The sequence below is a fragment of the Agelaius phoeniceus genome, chromosome 16 (assembly GCF_051311805.1).
Source record: "Agelaius phoeniceus isolate bAgePho1 chromosome 16, bAgePho1.hap1, whole genome shotgun sequence".
In the NCBI taxonomy this organism is placed as follows: Eukaryota; Metazoa; Chordata; class Aves; order Passeriformes; family Icteridae; genus Agelaius; species Agelaius phoeniceus.
In genome coordinates, this window is record NC_135280.1 from 7,175,758 (window position 1) to 7,196,509 (window position 20,752).

The window sequence follows — 20,752 nt, forward strand, 5'->3', positions numbered from 1 at the left end:
GTTTCTGGGTTTGGGTGCATGTTTTTGTTATTTTGTTGTTTACACAGCCATGTGATAAATTCAGTGAGCCAGCTGCTGTCACAAGGAAATGCTTGCTTTGCCTTTCAAGCCAATATTTGAGTTACATAATGAATTAAAAATACGCTGTTCAGGTCTGGGTTACACACAAGATTTTAAAAACATTTTGCAAACATTTCCCAGGAAGGTCTTTGAGATAAATTACCATAATGACACTTTCAAGTAGGCAAAAATGTCCCAACAGATGAATAGTTGACCAATATAATTTTTGGACATGGCCCCCTTTTTTTGCCCTAGAACTGTTCTTTACAGTTTCCACTCAATCAACTTTCAATAAATGAAATGAAACAGAAAAATCAATACATTGACCTAAACTTCTTATAAAATACTATTTTATTGACACAGAATCAAGCTAATGTATAGAGAAAGAATCATTCCAGAGCAGGACATTCAGCAGCTTTCCATTACTAATTGGAAAACCATGTAGGATAGACAAAGGTTAAATCAGGAAGCAGATTAACTTTATATTTACCAGTAGATGTCTGCCAGTCTCATTAGTTCTGGCTCATGTTGCACATTGCAACATGAGTGACACAGTATCAATTTTAAAATCTTGATTAAGAGTAAATTAATCTTTCTACCCTAAAATAGGCAATATAATTAATAAATTAGGTCATAATAACAAGTTAGCATCAGTATTTATTTGGATCTAATTATTTCATTAAATAGTGAGATTGATAAAACACTCTTTAGCTTTCCAACAAAGAAATTAGCAGATAATGCAATTGAATACCAATTGAAGAGATTTACCAGATTTTGTCACATGAAGATTTGGAAATTAGCTAATTATTTTGATAGTGAACTAAACCTCAAAGGCATCCCACACTTCCTCTTTTGGTTTCAGCTCTGTCATGGTGGTAAAATCATTTTCAATTTAGCTAAAACACTGATTACTTTAGTATGCAGAAACCAAAACTATTGACATGCAGTTTGCAGCTGATGCCTGTAGAGATCATTTTCCATCACTTTAATGCCATCATCTCACTTTTGCTTCTCAGCCCTGACTTGTGTTTTTCTGTTGCATAGAGAACATCTTTATCTTCTGGGGGGAAAAAAGACTGTAGGTTTTCATACAATTTGTATATTCTATTTATGCCAAAAAAAAGCTATTTTGTATTTATTTATTATATCTACTACTCTTAAAAGTTCTTCAAAATTTCCACAAATGGTCCCAGTGAGTAATAGATCCCAGAATATATAATCACTTTTTAATAATTGTCTTGTTTCTGTAATAAATGTGCATTTCTGTTTCAAGTGTTGACCGTGCTGTATGATGAACCCTGATTTTAATTTTTGGCTTTGACCTAATGTGCTATGGTTTTTTTTTTGTCTGGTTTTTGTCTTGCTCTCCACTCCAAGAGAAGCTGTTCAGCTGGGATGTGAGTCACAGCTGTGCAGCATGACAGGAGGAAGTAGGCTTCTTCCCATTCCATCTGTTCTCAGACAAACCAAGCACAGAAGGTTTGGTCCTTTTTTAGGTCCTAGCTCTGCTGAAGTCCATAAGCTTGTCTGCAAGTCTGGAGCAAAACAAACATGAAATCTTTCTAAGGAAATCAGGGGCCACATCACAGCTTGTAGCTTTTGGCTTTATTCATGTGAGAAATGACTGGACAATGGAAGGCAGTAATACCAAGTGGGCTTGTGTCATGGTTAAACCTTGATACCCTTTTCTTGCTATTTTAAGGCTCATTTCTGTGAAATGTTTGATATCAAGATGGAAGTTGAGAGGCCCTTGCAGCTTCCATGTCTGTGTGTTTCAGCAATGCCTCACCTCAGGGCATGATGTGATGCCTATGAAAGGCTTATTCCCATATTTCTGCTGAGGGAGTTAAAGGGGATAAAAAACTGAAGAGAAAAACACAGAGAGAAGTGTCAGGTGGTTGTTTATAAATATATAATGATGCCTCTATTCCAAAAGCTCCCAGTATATGGCTGTGATTACTGTGTGTAGTCCCATGGCCTCCCACAACAGTTGAAGCACTGTCTGTTACTGCCTGCTAAACCTGGGGGCAGACATCAGTGAATGCAGAGCCTTATGTGGTTTTTGTAACTGAAATTCCTGACAGAAGAGAGATTGATCAGAACTACCTAAAGAAAATACAGGACTTGTTTCTGTTTTATTCAGATACCAGAGAAATCATCTATGCTAGAATCACATGAATGGGATGCATTTATTTTAGAATGCTTTATTAATAATGTAAAGATTTACATCCTAACATTTGATTTTTATGCTCCTTTAATCTGTTCTCTCTGATGCAGCAAATGCTGACATTTAAAACTTGTGGTTCCTTTTTTATTGCTGGCTTTGGTTCCTCTAGAGCAGACTGACTGCTATATTTGAACAGTGTACATATCACATGCAAGTACAGGGTTTTTTCAACACTCAGGAAGCTAATCATGCCAAAACTGTTTGCCTGGAATATCTATCCATTACTTCTGGATTAGAATATTTTCTAACATTAATTTTCTGTCAGGGTACTTCCCCAAGTTCTCTGATTTTCCTCCACAGCAATAGTGCCACTTTCCCCAATTAAAAATATGTGCTCCATTACCTTGACAAAGAGATATCAACTAAAGAATTCAAACATCATTAAGCAAAAAACTTGGCATCTCAGGCAACTTTTAGGTGAGAAGCTTTAGGTAATAGCTACTGTCCAAATAGCTGGAATAAGAACTACTGTCTGGATTTAAAACCAGAGGGCAGAGGGGCTCAGAGAGTGACAGGCCAGAAAGGTGGATAGCACCACAGGTGGAACCTGAGTCCAGGAAGGAATTTTGAATCCTCACTGCTGTCTAACGTTGACTTCTTTCTTAATACTGCCTCATTAAATACCTGACTTTTGCCACCAACCCAAATTAGGGTCAAGCCTTAATTACAATTCTTACAGACAATTATGTCAGCTATTTTAAGATGAAAAAGCATCTGGAAAGCCCATTTTCTCCAGTAAGGTCTTTCTGTTTTGTGTGAGGTTTGGGGGGTTTTGCTTCTGGTTTTGATAGAAATTATCTAAAGAAAGAAGAGTGCAATATGCTGAAAACTTTATTCCACCCTCTGACCCTTCACACCTCTGCCTCACATAGAATTGGCTTTTGCACTTTAGTCCAAGCCCCAGTTTCCAGGTGAATTCCAGTTGCAGCTTTTCACCCTGAACCAGTTTTTCCATTATTGTTAAGAACAGAAGGTTACTTTTGACCTCAGAGTTGTACATGCTGTGTCCTGCAGCAGCTGAACAGAACCCCAGTCAGCTGGAGGTGTCACTGTGAGGAAGGGAGACACTGTGAATCACTGCCAGGTGTTCTGCTTGTTTCCCTGGACAAAGTGTACACTGGCTCTTCTCTATTTCCCTGTGCCTTCATTCATGAGCTGTCAGCCACAGAGCACAGTAATAATTGGGGATGAAAGATACTACAAAAGTGCCAATAATTACTGTCTCTGTAACGTTGATAGTCTGTGTCATGGTGAGTAGAACTTTCTGGTATTGCATCAGGGTGATTACCCTGCCACTCCCCATCCACAAGGGAGAATAATCCTCCCTCAGTGCCAGCACACACACAATGCACACATTCAGGCACTATCCCAAACAATCTTAAATAATGATTTCTTCTTGTTGTCTAAGAAAAAGGCTTTCAACAGGAATTGTAATGGTGAGAGAAGACAAGATGATAGAGTGTGGAATAATATTGAGACTGATCTAAGCCTCAGCTGTATGATTCATGATTTTATCAGAGGTATGGAAAGATTTATAATGGGTTATTGTCACTGCCATTCATTATTTTCTTCCATCCTACTCCTCTGTGAGGTGCATTTGTAACTATTCTGTGTACAACTCAGCACTGCAATCATATGTATCCAACTGAGAATTCTTCTAATAAGTTGTCTGTTATTAACTTCACTCCTTTGCCCTATGTTTCATCCTGTAAGTTTCCATGTTGTTCTTTCTTCTCACTCTCAGGGAAAAATCCATACCTGCAAAGTGTTGAGTATTTGTAGCATGATGTAAGTTATCTTTTTCTCTTTAAAAACAAACACACTGCATACTAGGTGAACCAAAAAAGATGCAAGAATGAAATAGAATGTAGCTGGAATATAGTAATGTTTCACAACAGAATAATTATCACATCATGTATTTTAAGGAGCATACACACAATTGTCTGCCAGGACAAATAAAGCTAATGGAAGAGAGATATCAGCTACGATTTCAAATGCAAAATTTTTAAAAATTCAAAATGGCATTTTCTATAACATTTGAGGAAATAAATACTTACAAATGTGTGGAGGAAAATTGTCTAAATATATTGCCATTATCATCATCTACCCAAACTGTAATATTATTTTTAATGACTAACAGTAAGTATTTCTGTAGGTATTTTCTAATGTTGTCAATTATATACCAAATTCAGTATAAAATTGTCAATTTAAAACCTATTTAAACTATGCCTTGTGTTTTAACTTAAATATTTTTTGACAGTGCAAAACAATTGATCCCAAAACAATAGGGTGGATGAGCACTGAGAAGAACATACGTAAAAAGATAATGCTTGTCTCATGACAGGATCATAAAACAATTAGTGCTGAAGTGTTTTGTCTGTTACAGCCTTCATCCTTGTCTTTGTTGCTATTTTGAAATTATGTTGTAAATGCTGCTGTACCTCTTTTTCATAGAAAAAGCTCTAATCGCCCCTCTGTTATACACTGGATAAAAAAAGAACCAGTGAAGGAAGAGATAGGTGGTGGAAAATCAGAAGCAGTTTTATGAATCCCTGGAATCTTGCCATGTCCCGGGTGTGACATCAGTCAGACGCCGGTGGTGCTGCCCTGTTCCTGTGCGGGATCTCCGAGGCCCCGGGAGCAGCAGGAGCGCGGGGACCATGCCCGCACCCCCCGGTCCTGCCCGCACCCCTCGGTCCTGCCCGCAGCTCCCGGTCCTGCCCGCACCCCCGGTCCTGCCCGCACCCCCCGGTCCTGCCCGCACCCCCCCCGGTCCTGCCCGCAGCTCCCGGTCCTGCCCGCACCCCCCGGTCCTGCCCGCACCCCCCGGTCCTGCCCGCACCCACCGGTCCTGCCCGCAGCTCCCGGTCCTGCCCGCAGCTCCCCGTCCCGCCCGCAGCTCCCTCCTGTGGGCACAGCGCGGTGCCATTGCCAGCAGCACAGGCTTGGCTTTAACGATACTGATCTTACGTGACAACTCACTCCAGGTTCCATCTGTGTGAGGGAACACGGACATACAAGTGTTGCAAAAATAGCTTTAGGTTCACAGTGGTAGGATTTCCTCTCTGATGGGAAATATCTGAGAATTACTTCTGCTCAATGAAAGAAAAATGAAAGGGAGTAACTGTCTTGGAATGCTCTGTCCACTGATGAAGTTGCATTGTGTGGTATCAAAATAACTTAGAAATGTTCTGAAATTAAGAGGTGATCAAATCACTGGAAGACCACCCCTGCTGGTGGTTTCATTCCTCCCAACTTTGCAGGAGCAGTGTGTGCATGGGTCTTCTCCTCACACTTCTACCAGGAACAGATGGCAACGCAAGCAAAGGGAACAGTGCTCCTGTGCATCAGCCCAACCAGGACATGCTCTGGCAAGTAGAGCTATGGCAAGAACTAATTGTAGAAATTAAGACTCCTGGGATCATTAGACCTGCTCTGCTTGACTTCTGCTTCACTATTTCATGGAAATAACTGGTTTGCTTGAGTGAAAAAGGAAACCCAAAGCTCTGTGAGGCCTGACAGTCTCTGAGTTCTGCCATCTTGAGAAGGCTGAATGTGCACTGATCTGATCTAAAACTTGCCAGCACAATTAACGTCACACACAGGATAACGAGAGGAGGGAGGAGGGTGCAAAGATCCAAGGATGAAGGGAAACAAACTGCCTCTGCAATGGTGGCACAGTGAGAGAGATGGTCCCGTGGCAGGTGCCTGGCTGGGGAAAGTGGGCACGTGCCCACAGCAGCAGCGGGGGAACGCTGGGGTGAGCTGAGTTACACGTGCTCAGTACGTCTGTGGGGTAAACACATTCATGTGCTTCAGGAGATTGCTGCACGATGGGTGCCAGGCGGGATAGACGGGATACACGGTGGTGTCAAAGGCAGCTCTGTGTTCGAGAGCGACTTGTTACCCACCACGGGGCTGCTGTGGGACGCTGCCCAGCCCGCTGTCCCTGACCGGGTTGCGGGCTTGTGCCAGCAGTGCCAGCGCTGACATCCCCGCTCAGAACGGCTCCGCCTGAACACACCACGCACGGATCAAGGGCCGGGGCTGTGCTACTGACCCAGTCTAGGAGCGGAGCTCCGGCCCTCCGCCCGCTCCCGCCCCAGCCGAGGCACCGCCCGTGAGGCGGCCCCGCCGCGGCCCGGCCGGATGTGAGCGCGGCGCCGCTTCCTGCGCCCGCAGTCCGCCCTCTCCCTCCCCGCCTTGGGTGGTGCCGCTGCCTCGTCCCTGCTCCAGGCTCAGGGCGGAGGCGGCCGCCGCTCCCTGCTCCGCTCAGCAGCAGCCCCGATGCAGGCCATCAAGTGTGTGGTGGTGGGCGACGGGTAAGTGCGAGGGACGCTCGGCCGGGCCCGGCCCTGAGCCGCTCCGCCGGCCCTGGGGGTATCGGGCCGCGGGGCGGGAGCGGAGCCCGGGCCCCGCCGCGGGGTGTGGGCGATCCCGGCGCGGGGCGCGGGCGCGGCCCGGCCCGGCCGTCCTGAGGGAGCGGGGCTGGCTGGGGCCGGGGCCGGGGCCGGGCCGTGGCGGGCGGGCGGCCGGGGGCGGGTGGGTGGCGGCCGCGGCTTCCTGCTGCTGCTGCCGCCGCTGCTGCCGGCGGGGAGGGGAGCGCGGGCGCGGCGGAGCCGGGGTGTGCGGGGTCCGCAGGCCGGGCGCGTCTCCGGGCCGAGCCCGCAGCGCCGCGGGGCCGGTGCTCCGGGGCCGGGCCGTGCTGGTGCCGAGCGTTTCGCCTTGGTGCGGGCAGAAGCGGCCGCCGTGAATGAACAGGGTGTGCTGGGCAGGCCGGGCCGCGTCCCTGCACTGCCACTGCTTGCTGGGGTTCTTTCATCACCGAAGTAGTCCAAGTGTATTAAAATAATTACTGTGGTTTTAATTATATGCAAAAATTAATATTGATTTGAAATACTTTTTTGTGAAAGTAACAAACTTGCTCCCTTTTAAGATCTTGGTTTTTGACATCTGACTTTTGCAGTAAAACTGAGTGAAATGGGCTCAACTCTATGCAGATCATAAATGCTTTTGGGCAGAAACTGATTTTTTTGCCTGCAGACATCTGGTCTTGTAAGGCTCCTGTCTACAGGAGAATGATAGGCCCTTGAAATACAAATAGTTAATGATATACTTGTCTGTAAGGACTGGTTACACCTACAGTATTTTAATATGGTGTTACTTATATGTGAAACAAGTTGAGGATGCTTTCTGAATTGAGTTAACTCAAGTTTAATAATTGGATTTCAGTGTGAGGAGTGCTGGAATTGAGAAAAGGGTTTGTGTTTGGTATTTTTGAATATTCTCCACAATTCTGTTCTGCTCAGCTCAGAGGGATTCTCTCTCTTCCTGCGTGTCAGAGCTCAGGGGAACATCCCAGTCCAGCTGGAAAACAAGACTTGTCTTATGCAGTTTGAGTTGTTTTTTTTTTCTTTTAGGAGAAACAAAAATCCTAGTGTAGACTGAGCATAATTGGTATCACAGCAAACTTTTGTAGATTACAGAGGGGTGAAGTGTAGCTAAATGGACTCAGTACAGTGGTCTGTAATTTCACATGGTGCCTTATTTTTGAAGTTATTTGTGTGTGTTTGGGGGGGGTTGTTGATTTGTTTTTAAGGATGTGAAATCCCTAAAAAGGCAGCAAAGTTTGGCTGAAAGATAAACCTTACAGTGAAAGATAAACCTTACAGTGTGCCAAAGTTGTTTTGAATCACTATGTATGATTTGGAACCATATGAACATGAAAGTGGTATCTCAATAAACCATTGTCATAGCAGTGTAATTCTTTGATGCCAGATAGGGTAACTGTGGACTGCTCTTTTGCTTATATTGAATTTAAACCCAACAAAATTGCTTTTCTACTATATATGTATACGTATATGTTTGGTTTTTTAAAAATTCATCCGAACTCTGTATTTACAATGCTGTAAATAAGTGTGATGCATCATGTTTGGGTGGGGATAAGGTTCAGTCTACTTCCTCCTCTAGAAGTGAGAACTCAGCACAAACCAGCTTTAGAATGTTCAGTAATTCATTCAACAGAACAGTTCTTTGGTCATTTGCTTTGTAAACCATCCTTCTTCCTAGCACTTCTGTTGTTCTCTGTCTTGGAAATGTAGCTGGTGTGGTTCTACCTGACTTTTGTACAGATGTGTGAACAAAATACAGTAGTTTAATTTATTTTCCTTCCTCTTTAGTTAGAAACAAATCTTTCTTAAGGTTCTTTCAGGTACTGTTGCTCATTTTTGGCCATTCCCTGTGCACTGTTTTTAAAATACAATTAACTATTTGTCTTTCTTTGTGCTGTTGCTGCTTCAAGAACTCCAGCATTGCAGGTATTCTAGGAAACGTCTTGTTTGGCTTAGATAAGGCCAAAGTTTTAGTGTTCCTGTAAAACAATGCAGGTTAAAGATTTGCTTATGTAATATAAAACTTGGGTATTGTTTTACCTACCCTCCACAGAGATCTGCTAGGAACAAAAATAAACAAACTTTAGAAGTACCTGTGGTTATTTTTCTATTTTGTTAATGAGTAGGCTGTTTCTCGTATGTAAATCACTTTTTGTTCTTAGAGTTTTGACCTGTGCATGCTTGGACAACTAACTTGACTAGGATAGAAAGTGTGGCATGTGTGCTAGTTTGGGCTATCATATTTCTCCCTTGTTTTTTTTTTATTTAGCTGTGGGGATTGTTTGGGGGAAAATGAATGACAACTGTTGCTTTGAGCTGTCATGATTGCTAGAGAGGAGGAGGAATGTGCAGGACAGATGAAGAGCAGCCGCTGGAGTTACTGCAGGAGGTGCTGGTGATTGACACTGGAGAAAAAGCATTGGTGGAAGTTATTTTTAGCAGCTTTTGTTTTCACTCCAAAAAGGCAGCTGTTCAGTGGTACAAAACCTCCAGTGGTGTTGTGTAATGTCAGAAGTTCTGTGTTTGGGAGAAATCACCAATTGCTAGGTGCCACAGAAGTTGAGCACTTCATGCTCTTTTGTTGTAGGCATTTTTTAATTGTGGAAATGCTGTAAGAGCAGTAATTTAGGAGTTCTTGTTTGGAATTCTGCTTGATCTGAGGCCTTTGTGTGCTAAAGCTGTGCTTTTTTTCTGTGTATTTGCTTTGATGGCTGGGGAGAAGGGGATGGTGTGTGTACGGTGAATTGGCTCCTTACTGAGTGTGGTGCGGTGTTTGTGTGAGACACTGAACACCTCGGATCCCTCCCGTGCCACCCAGAGAAAGTGCAATGACTTGAAATTTGGTAACTCGTGTTACTGAAAAAGTTCTTTAAAAAGCAGTTTTCTAAGTCCTGAAGAGCGTATTTGGGAGAGGGTGTGGCACATTGAGTAATGGAGCTTATCTGAGAGCTGTGTGTAGCTAAACCTCCTGTACAGCAGTGCTGAACTCTTGATCCCAGGGTGGTACTCGGGAAATCTCAGCCGCTCTTGAGTGCCTGAGCTCAGACCTGGGCATCCTGTCTGCCAGAGGGGGAGGTCGTGTCTTCAGAGAAAGAGGGAAATGGCACAAGCAAAGCCTTGTGTGAAGGTTGCCCCCTGTTTACAGGTAAAGCATGGCTCCAAGGAGCTCTGCTACAGTGGGGAAACTTCATAAAACTTGTTAGCTTAAATAAAGAGAAGATATGTTTTGTTCTTAGGAATTAGTACATATGTGGTTATACAGATGTGGTAATACATTGATTTCTGGGTGCTACTCAGAATCAAAAAGGGACTTTGCTGTCTTTTGTTAAGGTAGTTTTGTTAAGCATTTAAAGCTGGATTTCTGCAGGCCATGTTTTTAATGACAGTCAAGTGTTGCTAGTTTCATTTATGTAATAGTGGGTGGACAGAACTGTGATTAAGTAGTTGCTAGAAATCTTATGACTAATCTTGGTGTTATTTTAGATTCTTAGTCTCAGCCTTTATGTGTAAAGATTTAAACTTTGCCAAACAGTTGGAATTCTCTTTAGGGGAGTGCTTTATTACAGAAATTAGTAGTCTAAAAAAGTTGATAAAGCACTTAGAGAATGTACTTTATAAAGGTAGGCATTAGTGTTTATTTTTAAGACTGGTGACCATAATGATCTGATTCGTGTGGCAGTGAGCCAGAAGGCAAGGAAGGCAGGAAACCTGGTTGGAGTACATCTGAAATGGGGTTGTGGAACGTGTTTTTTCTTGTTTAAATGGCTCTGGCTGATTGGTGCTGCAGAAACACACTACAGGCACTTCTGAGCTTGGAATGAAATCTCTCACCACCTTCCTGTGCTGTTCTGATTAGCCAGAGCAGACTCGGGAGTTTCAGTGCAAGGCAGGCAAAGGAGCCTGGATGCACAGAATAGTTCTTGATCTGCTGCTGAAAATGTTGAGTTCAACATGAATTTGTTGGAAGCTCAAATTACCTGTGATGCCCTGACTGGAAGCTGAAGTGTCAGCCCAGACAGGTTCCAGAGGCGTGAGAATGAGTTGTGTCTGTGCCTCAAGAGATTTCCCAGAGCGTTTGGCTGTTGCTGCACTCGGGATCCTGAAGGTTTTCCCAGCTGTCCTTGGCGAGCTGGCCCAGCACAGCCGCTGGGTGTGTGAGAGCAGCTCACAGCACATCCCAACTGATCTAGCTCAGCAGCAGGCAGCTAAAATAGCAAGTTGTCCTTATGGGGGAGGAATAACTTTCCTTAACTCCCTGTTCTGGCTCGTTAGAGTTAGTTCAGAGCTAAGATGGGATCTCCTCTCTGACAGCTGTTAAACAGGTATCTGCATGGTGAACTCTCCTTGTTTCCCACACAACTGTTTTTTTAAGGGCAAATCCATCTACTTTTGAGCACAAGTATATCTCAGACCTTTTACAACGAGGGAATGTTCAGAGATTGTACTTAATGAGAACAGAATTAAATGCCTCCTTTCATGATGCCATTATAGCTTGGTAAAGAGAGTGTGTGCTGAAAGGAAAAAACCCTCAGACTGGGTGAGGAGCTGGTGTCTTAGAGGCAGGTGACAAAACCAGGGTGGAAAACTGCCTGGAACGATGAGAGTTGCAGCAGATGGGGTGTTATGGCAGGTATTAGCTAAGAAACATAAGGCAAATTACAATTAAAAATGAGTGTGTGGGACAAAATCCCAAATAATTTTGCACACTGAAGTGTCTCTTCTGTAGCTGGAGCATTTCAGGTGATGTCAGAAGGTGCTGTCAAATACCTTCTTGGGCTAATGCTGTGAGGAACTGCTTAAAGTGGAATGGAGGGACCTTGGTTAAGGTTGAGCCGTGACTTATGGATATGACACAGCTCAAATTCACTGGTGAAGGATTGAGCTCAGGAGGCTCATGAGTCAAACCTCATCCTAATGACACCATTACGTGTGGGTGCACCAAAGTTGCTGCTGACTGGCTCGGAGGGAATGGCTGTGGTGATAAAACATCTGCAAGACAATGCAGTTTTCCCTGGCCAGGAGCAGGAAGGGGATCGGGCTGTCTGGCAGCATCCCTGGAATCTCACAGGGTCAAAGGATTGTGCACTGCTAGGGAACCAGGCTGCAGTGTCACACTCCTTGCAGATACTATTTTAAAAAGAGAAATAAGGCCCGGTTTCAAGTTTTCCAACACTTAATTGAAACTGTAATAAAAATTGAATGCTGTCATTAATCAAATGTTTGACTCCAGCTAAGATGTGGGGGGAGGGTAGAGAGGGAAGGAGTTGGCTGCCAGAGTTTTGAAGGAATCCTGGAACAGAGCCTTGTCCTGCCCCCATCTGAGGCTCTTGTGAATTAGATCAGTAGGAAGAGGTTTGCTGTTCCAAGTTCTCCAATCCTGGAATGTAATTTATCTATAAATCAGTTAATGAAATATTTGAGTGAATGCATGTGGGGAGTCACTTTGTAATAGCAGTAAATAATATGAGAGTTATCTTTTGTATTCATTCCTTAAATACTCCAAAGTAATGATGTGTTGAGAAATTATACTTTTCAAGCTTTCTTTAACTTCACTTATATGCAAGTATACAATTTTCTGGAAAAGATAAGAGTTTTGGAATTGTGTAAGGGTATCTGGAAATATTCTCAGTTTCTTTATCATTTCGGAGAGTTGGAAGAAGGCCATCTTTCTGAGTATTCAGTCAGATGACTAGGAGATATTAGTGGTCTAATTAATTCATGTGGGTTTTTTGGGGGTTTTTGTGATTAAAAATAAACAAAATTGGGTAATTTATCACTTCACAAAATGGATGTTTATATACTAGGTGTGTTTTCATTGCCAGTAATTTTAAAGCTGCAGTCTGTCAGCTGTTTTCCTGCACAGGAGTGACTGGAGATGTTCAGTTGTCCTTGGGTGTCTGGATGTAATTAGTCTTTTCCCCCTACAGGAATATTATTTCTTGTTATTCAAGATGAATGTGTTTTACATGTGAACTTTCTTTCTTTGCAGTGCTGTAGGTAAAACATGCCTACTCATCAGTTACACAACCAATGCATTTCCTGGAGAGTACATACCCACGGTGTAAGTACTTGTGAAATCCAAAGAACTCATTCCTGTCAGCTTCTCAGTGCCTGCTGCCATTCCAGATTCCTTAACTGAATTGTTTGATTTGGCTGCAAGCACCCCTCAGGTGTGTGAGGAGCACTTTGAGCTTTCCTGTGGCACAGTCACCCCAGTGCTTGCTGATGGTCCCTGGGTTCTGGCTCGGTTCTGGCTCTCTGTGCCCTCTGGGCCTGCCTGATTAGGGACTAACATTTGCTAACATTTTACCAGAGGTTGTTCTCTTCCACAATAGTGTGTTTCTGTCTCTAATGTCATTCATAATAAGCAGTCCCAAGGCTGAACAGCTTGTCAAACATTATATCATAGTCAGAAACAGTTGTCTTACATGGCTGGTGATTTTTTGTTTATTTGTTCCTTCCACTTTTTGTGCTACTGCCAATCCTGGTCTAAGCAGCCACGGCTTTTTGGCTCCTCGGGCGAGACTGTGGGGACTCATTTATTCTGGTGCTTCCCTTTTTCTTTCACATAAGGATTTGTCAGTATCAGTATTAGTGCAGTTCTCTTTTCCTGGGCCTGTTGGGTCTGTTTTATACATGTACACCTTCTTTCCCCTTTTCAGATGTCTCTGTATTTTCATCTGGCTATGCTGCTCCCTGAAGTATTGATGAGCTTTTTCAGACAACAAAATACATTCTAATGAGGTTTATAGATGACTTTTGTTACCTGTCCAAGGCCTTGTTGCCTTAGTTACTGCTGTTTCCTCCTTTTTGGTCTTAAATTCGAGTTTTTGCATTACAATGTCTTGTGTTCCCAGTGAACTTTACACCTCTGCACCCACGGCAGTGATGAGATAAAAACAATGCCTCCACTGGCCCCCGGTTATGAGCTTTGATATTTCATTGGAGGGGGTTTTCATTAGCAGGATTAATTAGCTTTCTTCTTACCTACTGTTGTCATTAAGGATTTCTTGGTTGTTGTTCCTGTATCTTCTGTTCTAAATCTCACACCATGAGACAGATTAATTTGCTGAATGTCCCACTAAGACTGGAAAGTGCTTGCTAAGCTTTCACCTGCTTTCCAGTACTCACTGGGATTAACACTTCCATTTGGAAGAGCCATGACAGATCACTTCTGCTCAGCCTGAACCAAGTCTGTTGTGTATAAATTTTTATTCCATTACTCAATGTCACGCTTGTTATTTAAGGAACAACTTTACAGTCTCTGGGGAGCTGATGGATGCAATGAAAATGTTCCCTTCCCCACTTTTCCCAGTTTTTTTCCCTCTGTGAGGGAAAAATCCTTGGGTGCCTTATTTTACTGCAAGCTAATGCAGCTAGCTCTCTCTTTATTTTTAGTTTTGACAACTACTCTGCCAATGTAATGGTTGATGGAAAACCGGTAAACCTGGGTTTGTGGGACACGGCTGGACAAGAGGACTATGACAGACTACGTCCGCTCTCCTACCCGCAAACAGTAAGAGCGAGCTGCAGGGTGAAACCAGAGCACTCCCTACAGCCTTGTAACATAAAGCATTTTTCTTTCTCAACATAAGGCAAACATTATCACACCTGGAGTTGTATTTATTAGTAACAGCGACCCTTTTTTATTTCTTGTGCTGTAGCTGTCATTTATAATCTCTGGAGTGTGTGCAGTTGTAAAAAAGTTAAAATTTGCATGCCCTGTGTATTTGTGTGCACTGGTACTTGCTGGGTTTTGTGTAGTTGCAGCCACAGAATTGTCTAGAAGGCTCGATTTAAAATAAAAAAAACCCACCCCAAAACTAGCTCAAAAAATCTCGGTGAATAGTCCCATCAGCTAGTCCATTGATTTTAAGGTTAGCATGCCTGCCAAAGGCAGGGTTTGTTTTTGGTTTTAGGCCATGTTTGGCTGCAACCTGACACTGTCACTGCTAAGCACTTGATATTGTTTAGTCTGTGTGAAGATGTTCTACATGTGAAAGAGGCAGCACTGAATGAAGAGATTATCGCTGTTGACAGAGGCTGTGGTGTCCCAGCTTTGCAGTGTGCTCAGCCCGTGGTTATTTTACTGCTTGCTGGAGCTGTGCTGTGACACCCATACAAACGTGCTTCTGTCTGCCCTGTGTCAAACTGGTTAAATCCTGCCTGCATCCTGCACCTCTCCATGTTCAAGGACAACACTGAAGTGATCTGCTTCCTTCTTTCCAGGGGGACTTCAGCTACAGTTAATCTTTGTACAGGTGGTTTTGTAATCTCTTTACAGCAGTGGCTTTTACCTGATGGAGCTGTGCTATAAGTAAAGAAAGGGTAATTTGCAGGGGTTTTTTGGCACTGATTACTCTTGCTGTTGACTGTCAAATATATGTTAAATGCTAGCAATGTACAATGCAAAATTGTTTCACTTTACAGCATAACTGCTCTTGAATAATGGGAATCTTATTTAAGGAACTCTGGTGCTATTTTCAGTAATCTTTCCTTAATTCACTGCTCACTAACTTACAGTCATTAGGCTTCCCCATCAGTTATGATACACAAAATTGATATGAATTTGCCAGTTGTGGGTAACTATAGTTGAAATGTCAGAAATACCTGTCTATTTTAGAAGGAGAGACAATGGAAAGCTGTTTTTCTCTACTACTAAGATATTTATAGGATACTTAAAACTTCAGTTTTGCTTAACATCATAAAAACATTTTCCAAAAAGTAGAAGTAGGCATGTTGAAGGATCTTTGGTAGGAATAGAATGTCTGTGACAAAGGGACAGAATGCACATAAATGTCTTCAGCCTGCCAAAGTACCCGTGGCTTTCTGAGACTGCAGAATAATTCCTTGTCTGAGCATCCTAGGGAAAAAGGCTTGTCTGTGCAAGGATGTGTAACTGCTCAGTACAGTTATATTTGGAGTACTTTCAGTTATTTGGATGCGGTTTTTTGCAGCAGAAAATGAAATGGGGCTGTAAGTCTTCAGGTTCTTGTGAAGAAGTCTTCAGATTGCAGACTTGTGCAGTATCAAAGATTCATCACCCCCACAAAACTAAGAAAAAGCACTGAGGAAGAGAACAGTGGTGCTGACGAAACCTGACTTTTTTTAGGATCTGTGTTCAGCCTCTCTTTTCCTTCAGTGTGCTATTTAAAACTCAGCCCTTGCATGTTCTCCTGGCCCTGCTTTCCCTATTTGTGCACCTGAAGGATGTTTGGGGCGAGGTGAAAGCAGCAGGTGTTGGTTACTTGGGCAGTGTGTGCTGAGATCAGTGACCCAGCAGTTAACAGCTGGTAACTTCACAGTGAGGGATTAGTTTGTATCTTTTTCTCCTTACTCATTTTTTTTTATTCCTTAAAATAGACAGGAATTTAATATATTTTCCTTAATGCATGTGAAATCTACTATTTCCAAATATTTGGGGAAGGAAAAAGTTGGGACAGAAAGAGTGGTCACATCTGTTTCCTCAGGAGACCAAACCAAAGAGAGGTTGTTAGTTGGGTGCTTTTTGGGAGAGGTTTGATCTTGCAGGTTTCCCCTGACAGTGCAGAACTGGTTTCTGGGGAAGGCTGGTGTCTGCTCTGGGTGCAGCTGGTTGTGCTGAATTACAGGGCAGCGTCTCTCTTAAGAAGAAAATCCTCCTTGAGAGTATCTGTGAGCAGAAATTGCTGACTGAAAACATTTTCCCTTCAATCCATTTGAGGAGTAACTTTATCTCCTACTGTTATTAGGTTGGAGGAACCAATGGTAAGAATATATCTTCCAGTCTGACAGATCAACCTATTGCCGTATGTAAAACTTTAAATAAACTTCAGTTCCAAGTTCTGTCATCTTGTCTTGCCTATGATAGTGATAAATTGGCCCCTATTTTTTGAACAAATACTTTCCTTGGAACTATCAAATTGCTAGATCTGAGAACTCTGTTACCAAATTTGTATGAGTTGCTAAGATTAAATATTTTCTTGAAAACAAATAGCTTTTCCTACTAGTGTGCAAGACACCTGAGATCTTCCAGTAATTCCTTGTGGTTACACCAAATCTTTTTGGAGCTCTCTGGAGCTAGTGGAGGAGAGACCCTCCTCAAGTGCAGCCCTTGAGTCCCCACAAACCAGCAGAATTGGAAACCAGAAGTAGTGGCCATAGTATCACATTATTTGATGTTGTTTCTTTCTTCTTCTGGGACGCTGCTACGGAAACTTGGGGTGATGCATGAACAACTGGGTTGCAAGTGCTTAGCAGTGAGATGTCAGCTGCTGACCTAACAAATGCCTTGAAATGCAGCACAATCAATCAACTAACACTGCACTGCTGATCCTGTGGCACCTTGGTACTGCAATGAGTACGGATGCAGAGGTAGGCTGGGCAGAGTTGGGCTTGTTTGGGAGACACCTACGAGTTTGCATCAGCACAGATGAGGATACTGGGGTTATTCTGAATGCCTGCAGACCTGGAGTGTGTCATCTGTGAACTGTATCCTGTGCTTACTATCAGCACATGCTCTGAAATGGTTCTACCTGCTCTTACTTAGAATCTTTTACCTTCAGTTGAAAAGCAAGATGTGCAAGATCCCTAAAATACCCCCTTTTTTTCTGCTTTCTCATTATTTAGAAAGGAAAGGGAGGAACTTTGAGATTTTTAATGCCGTTTTCAATCCTAATTTGGTTATAGAGAAGTTCTTAATCTCTTTTTTACTGGCATTCAGTAGGAGTGAAGTTCTATAAGAAGTTCAACAAGCTGCTTTTGATTTGGGTATGGAAGCAGTAATTGTAGCAATTCTTGTGTAAATTTTTTTTTTAATTTCATACCATTGAAATTGGCCTTTGAAATCTAAGACTACTTTAGAGTTGTGTATTAATAGGTAACACTTTGCAACATCCTATGCTGATGAGGTCAGTAAAGAAGAAATGACATTTAGAGGGAAAAACCCTTGAAAGGCATTATTAGTGTCCTAGTTGCTGGCTACTGCAATAGCTGATTATAAATTTGACTGCAATCTATTTGTTATTTTTCCCCCTTTCTCTCTGGCTGCTTGTAGCTGCCTGGGAATGGATTTCCCACTGGGAAAGCTGCCTCTGATTATCATGTGCAACTGTATTGCTGACCTTGCCTTTTGCAAGTGTGGTAGGGCTGGCACATCATGGAGATACTGATGATATTGGCCTGTTCATGGCACTCTACAGTGGCTTCTCTGTCGGGCTGACTCTATCACCTTGTTTTGTAGGATGTCTTCTTAATCTGCTTTTCCCTTGTGAGCCCAGCTTCCTTTGAAAATGTCCGTGCTAAGGTAAGGATAAGCTGGTACTGTTTTATTTCTGAATGTTCTTCATACTGTTCACTTTACAGCAGAGCTTGGAAAATATTAGGTGCTTTTTTTTTAATTGTTTTTCCCACAGGCCCCATGAAACGCAGTTTGGAAAAGCAGAAATCCATTTGTCTAACTTGTGAGTCATGGAGGTTCAGGGCACATGAGCACTTCAGTACGAATTGTTCCTTGATGCATTGATAACAGTAATTTAAGTGTTCAGCCAGCAAGGTGCTGAGATCACCAACAGGAGCTTTCCTTTTAGTACCGTTTGAAAAAAAGAGTTTTAAAGCAAATGCATGTAAAACTTGGGTTGATAGCACTTGTTCCTTGCATCCTTCTGCACATGCTCTGTAACTGGGAATATTCCATGGCCTCAGACACCTCAGCTGCACAAGGAGGTGTCTCCATGGGCAAGGGCAGGTCAGGGCATTTCTGGTGTGTGAGGAAAATGCAGCCCTTAATGGGCAACATTTTAAAGTGTATGGGAGTAGCTGTTGGCTTCTCTAACAGTGATGTGCCCTTTTCTAATCCTGCCCTGATGGGATCTGGGTAAAGGGAAGGCCTGGGAGCTTTCAGCTGTGATGTTCCAGGGCCCCCAGGGACCTCAGCCCCCAGAGGAGCCCCCATTGTTTATCTGTGCTTTTCAGTGGTATCCTGAGGTGCGGCACCACTGTCCCAACACCCCCATCATCCTCGTGGGCACCAAACTGGACCTGCGGGATGACAAGGACACCATTGAGAAGCTGAAGGAGAAGAAGCTGACGCCCATCACCTACCCCCAGGGCCTTGCCATGGCAAAAGAGATCGGTATGGCAGTAGGGGGGCACTGGGGGCTGATCTAGGCTGTGTTTGTGGAAGACCTTGCACCTTCATTAAATGGCACCCCTGGCTTCTGTTGTGGAGCCAGCTGGGAGCAGAGCTGCTCTGTGACTGTGTCTCTGCTTCCCCCAGGCGCTGTGAAATATCTCGAATGCTCAGCACTTACGCAGCGAGGCCTCAAGACAGTGTTTGATGAAGCCATCCGAGCAGTGCTGTGCCCCCCTCCTGTAAAGAAGAGGAAGAGAAAATGTCTGCTGCTGTAAACTCACCCTCCCCCAGCCCATTTGTCCCTGTGCTTTCCTCAAATGGAGCATTCACATGCCAATTTTTTCTGTTATAAATTAGTTCTCTTCCATCAATTCTTCAACCAATTGACAATTTCATGGTTTCATTTGTTTAAAGTATGACCTTTACCTTGCATCCTTCTAAGAGCAAACTCCTGAAAACACACACCTATGTAAAGCCTTATTTTTAAAATCCTCTTCTTGCTCAATTAAATGTTGCCAAACTATCTGCTGAACTAAGTCGCATTGTTGTGCTACAAACACTAAGCACTAAACTGTTTTTTAAAGATTCTTCTTGAAAATGACTCTAATTTCTGGTAGGAAATGCAAAATCTCTTTCTAGTTTTTCACAGTAAGTAACAGTACCGGGGAATTAGCAGAACATTGTGCTCTAATGTGTTTTATTCTGAACTGTTTTCCCAGCACAGCCGTTGCCTGGTGGTGCTTCCAGCACCCAGCTCTGGCAATGACTGCCACGCCTGAGTCACAGTGTAAATGCTTTATCATTGGTAAGGGCTTGGTTGCAATCTAGTTCTTGCTGCTGTGATTGGAAAATTAACTATTCTTACTGAAGTGTATTTAGTCCTTTTGACAGCGTTTATTGTGATGAATAAATGGAATATTGGGTTGGATCAGGAGATGATAGTGCCAGACAGTATTTTGACACTGTACAGCTGACTTACACTACACTGCCAGAGTAGCTCAGCAACCATTTTCCCAGAGGTGCAGTAGTGGAGAGAGGTTGGTGTTCATGGGTAAATTCCTTTGAATTTCAAGTAGGGCATTCATGGTAGGTACAATTCTGAATCAGTCATTCCCACTTTTATGTAGTAAATGCTTTTCTTGTAGAATCTTTTCTTATTGAGCAATATAACTTGTATTTTAAAACCTTCTGATTGATAGAAGTTTGCTTTTTTTTTTTCTTTTTTTTTTAGAGTAGAATGTTCAAGCATATCCTCATTTTCCTGTTATTTCTGACCCAGTAAGTTATGCTTTCTGAGGAGCTTTTAGTCTATTAACTAGGTGTAAAAATCATGTGAAGCAGCTTTACACATTTTAGTAATTTTTATATTTTAAACCTCTGTAACTGACAAACCTTTCAGCCATCACTGTTTGCAAGTCCCCCACTGTAACATGACTAATGCAGCCAAGTGTTCTCTCTGTCACTCCATGTGCGGCAGCGATCGCGTAACGGTAACTTGGGTCTGTGAGGTTCTGTAATTAGTGCTCATGTTCTGTACCTTCCAAAGTGGCAGCAATAGGATGTTGACCTACACCCTTTCAACCACTAAAGCAAAATTTAAAAATAAAAGTTGCAAAATTGTGAAGTTTTTACATTGATCTTTTGCTAATGCAATTGGCAGTATGTTTTGCATGTATGACTTAATAAATCCTTGAATCATAAGTGTGGTAATGTTTGAGTTTCTGAGCCAGTGTCTCATTCCTGTGCCACTCTGAGCACACATTCTTGTTGTGTGCCAGCAGCCCTGTGTGCTCGTGTCTGCTCAGGGCCAGTGTGCAAAGCCCAGGCTGGCAGTGCTCCCCTGAGAGCCCAAACTAAACCCAGCACTTGGCAGCAGCTCTGCACAGGCCTTGCCCTCTCAGTGCAGTTGTTACAGCTCCTGCTGCTGCTCCTGCAGTGCCCTAAAGCTGCTGGCAGTGGGGG

General features: G+C 43.1%; 1 protein-coding gene across 1 annotated transcript; it reads left to right on the forward strand.

The window, feature by feature from the left end:
• The first annotated feature begins 6,449 nt into the window (after positions 1 to 6,449).
• On the forward strand, positions 6,450 to 20,491 carry RAC1 (Rac family small GTPase 1). Its single transcript, XM_054643667.2, has 6 exons — positions 6,450 to 6,609; positions 12,668 to 12,739; positions 14,077 to 14,194; positions 17,900 to 17,962; positions 18,631 to 18,790; positions 18,935 to 20,491. The coding sequence occupies exons 1-6, from the start codon at positions 6,575 to 6,577 to the stop codon at positions 19,063 to 19,065; spliced, it is 579 nt and encodes a 192-aa protein (XP_054499642.1). The 5' UTR covers positions 6,450 to 6,574; the 3' UTR covers positions 19,066 to 20,491.
• The last annotated feature ends 261 nt before the right edge of the window (positions 20,492 to 20,752 follow it).

Excerpts from the sequence above, each read along its gene's own strand:
- RAC1 (XM_054643667.2), top strand. The coding sequence starts at position 6,575 with ATGCAGGCCATCAAGTGTGTGGTGGTGGGCGACGG. Across the intron at positions 12,740-14,076 it reads GGAGAGTACATACCCACGGT|TTTTGACAACTACTCTGCCA; the intron begins GTAAGTACTTGT and ends CTTTATTTTTAG. Across the intron at positions 17,963-18,630 it reads TTGAAAATGTCCGTGCTAAG|TGGTATCCTGAGGTGCGGCA; the intron begins GTAAGGATAAGC and ends TGTGCTTTTCAG.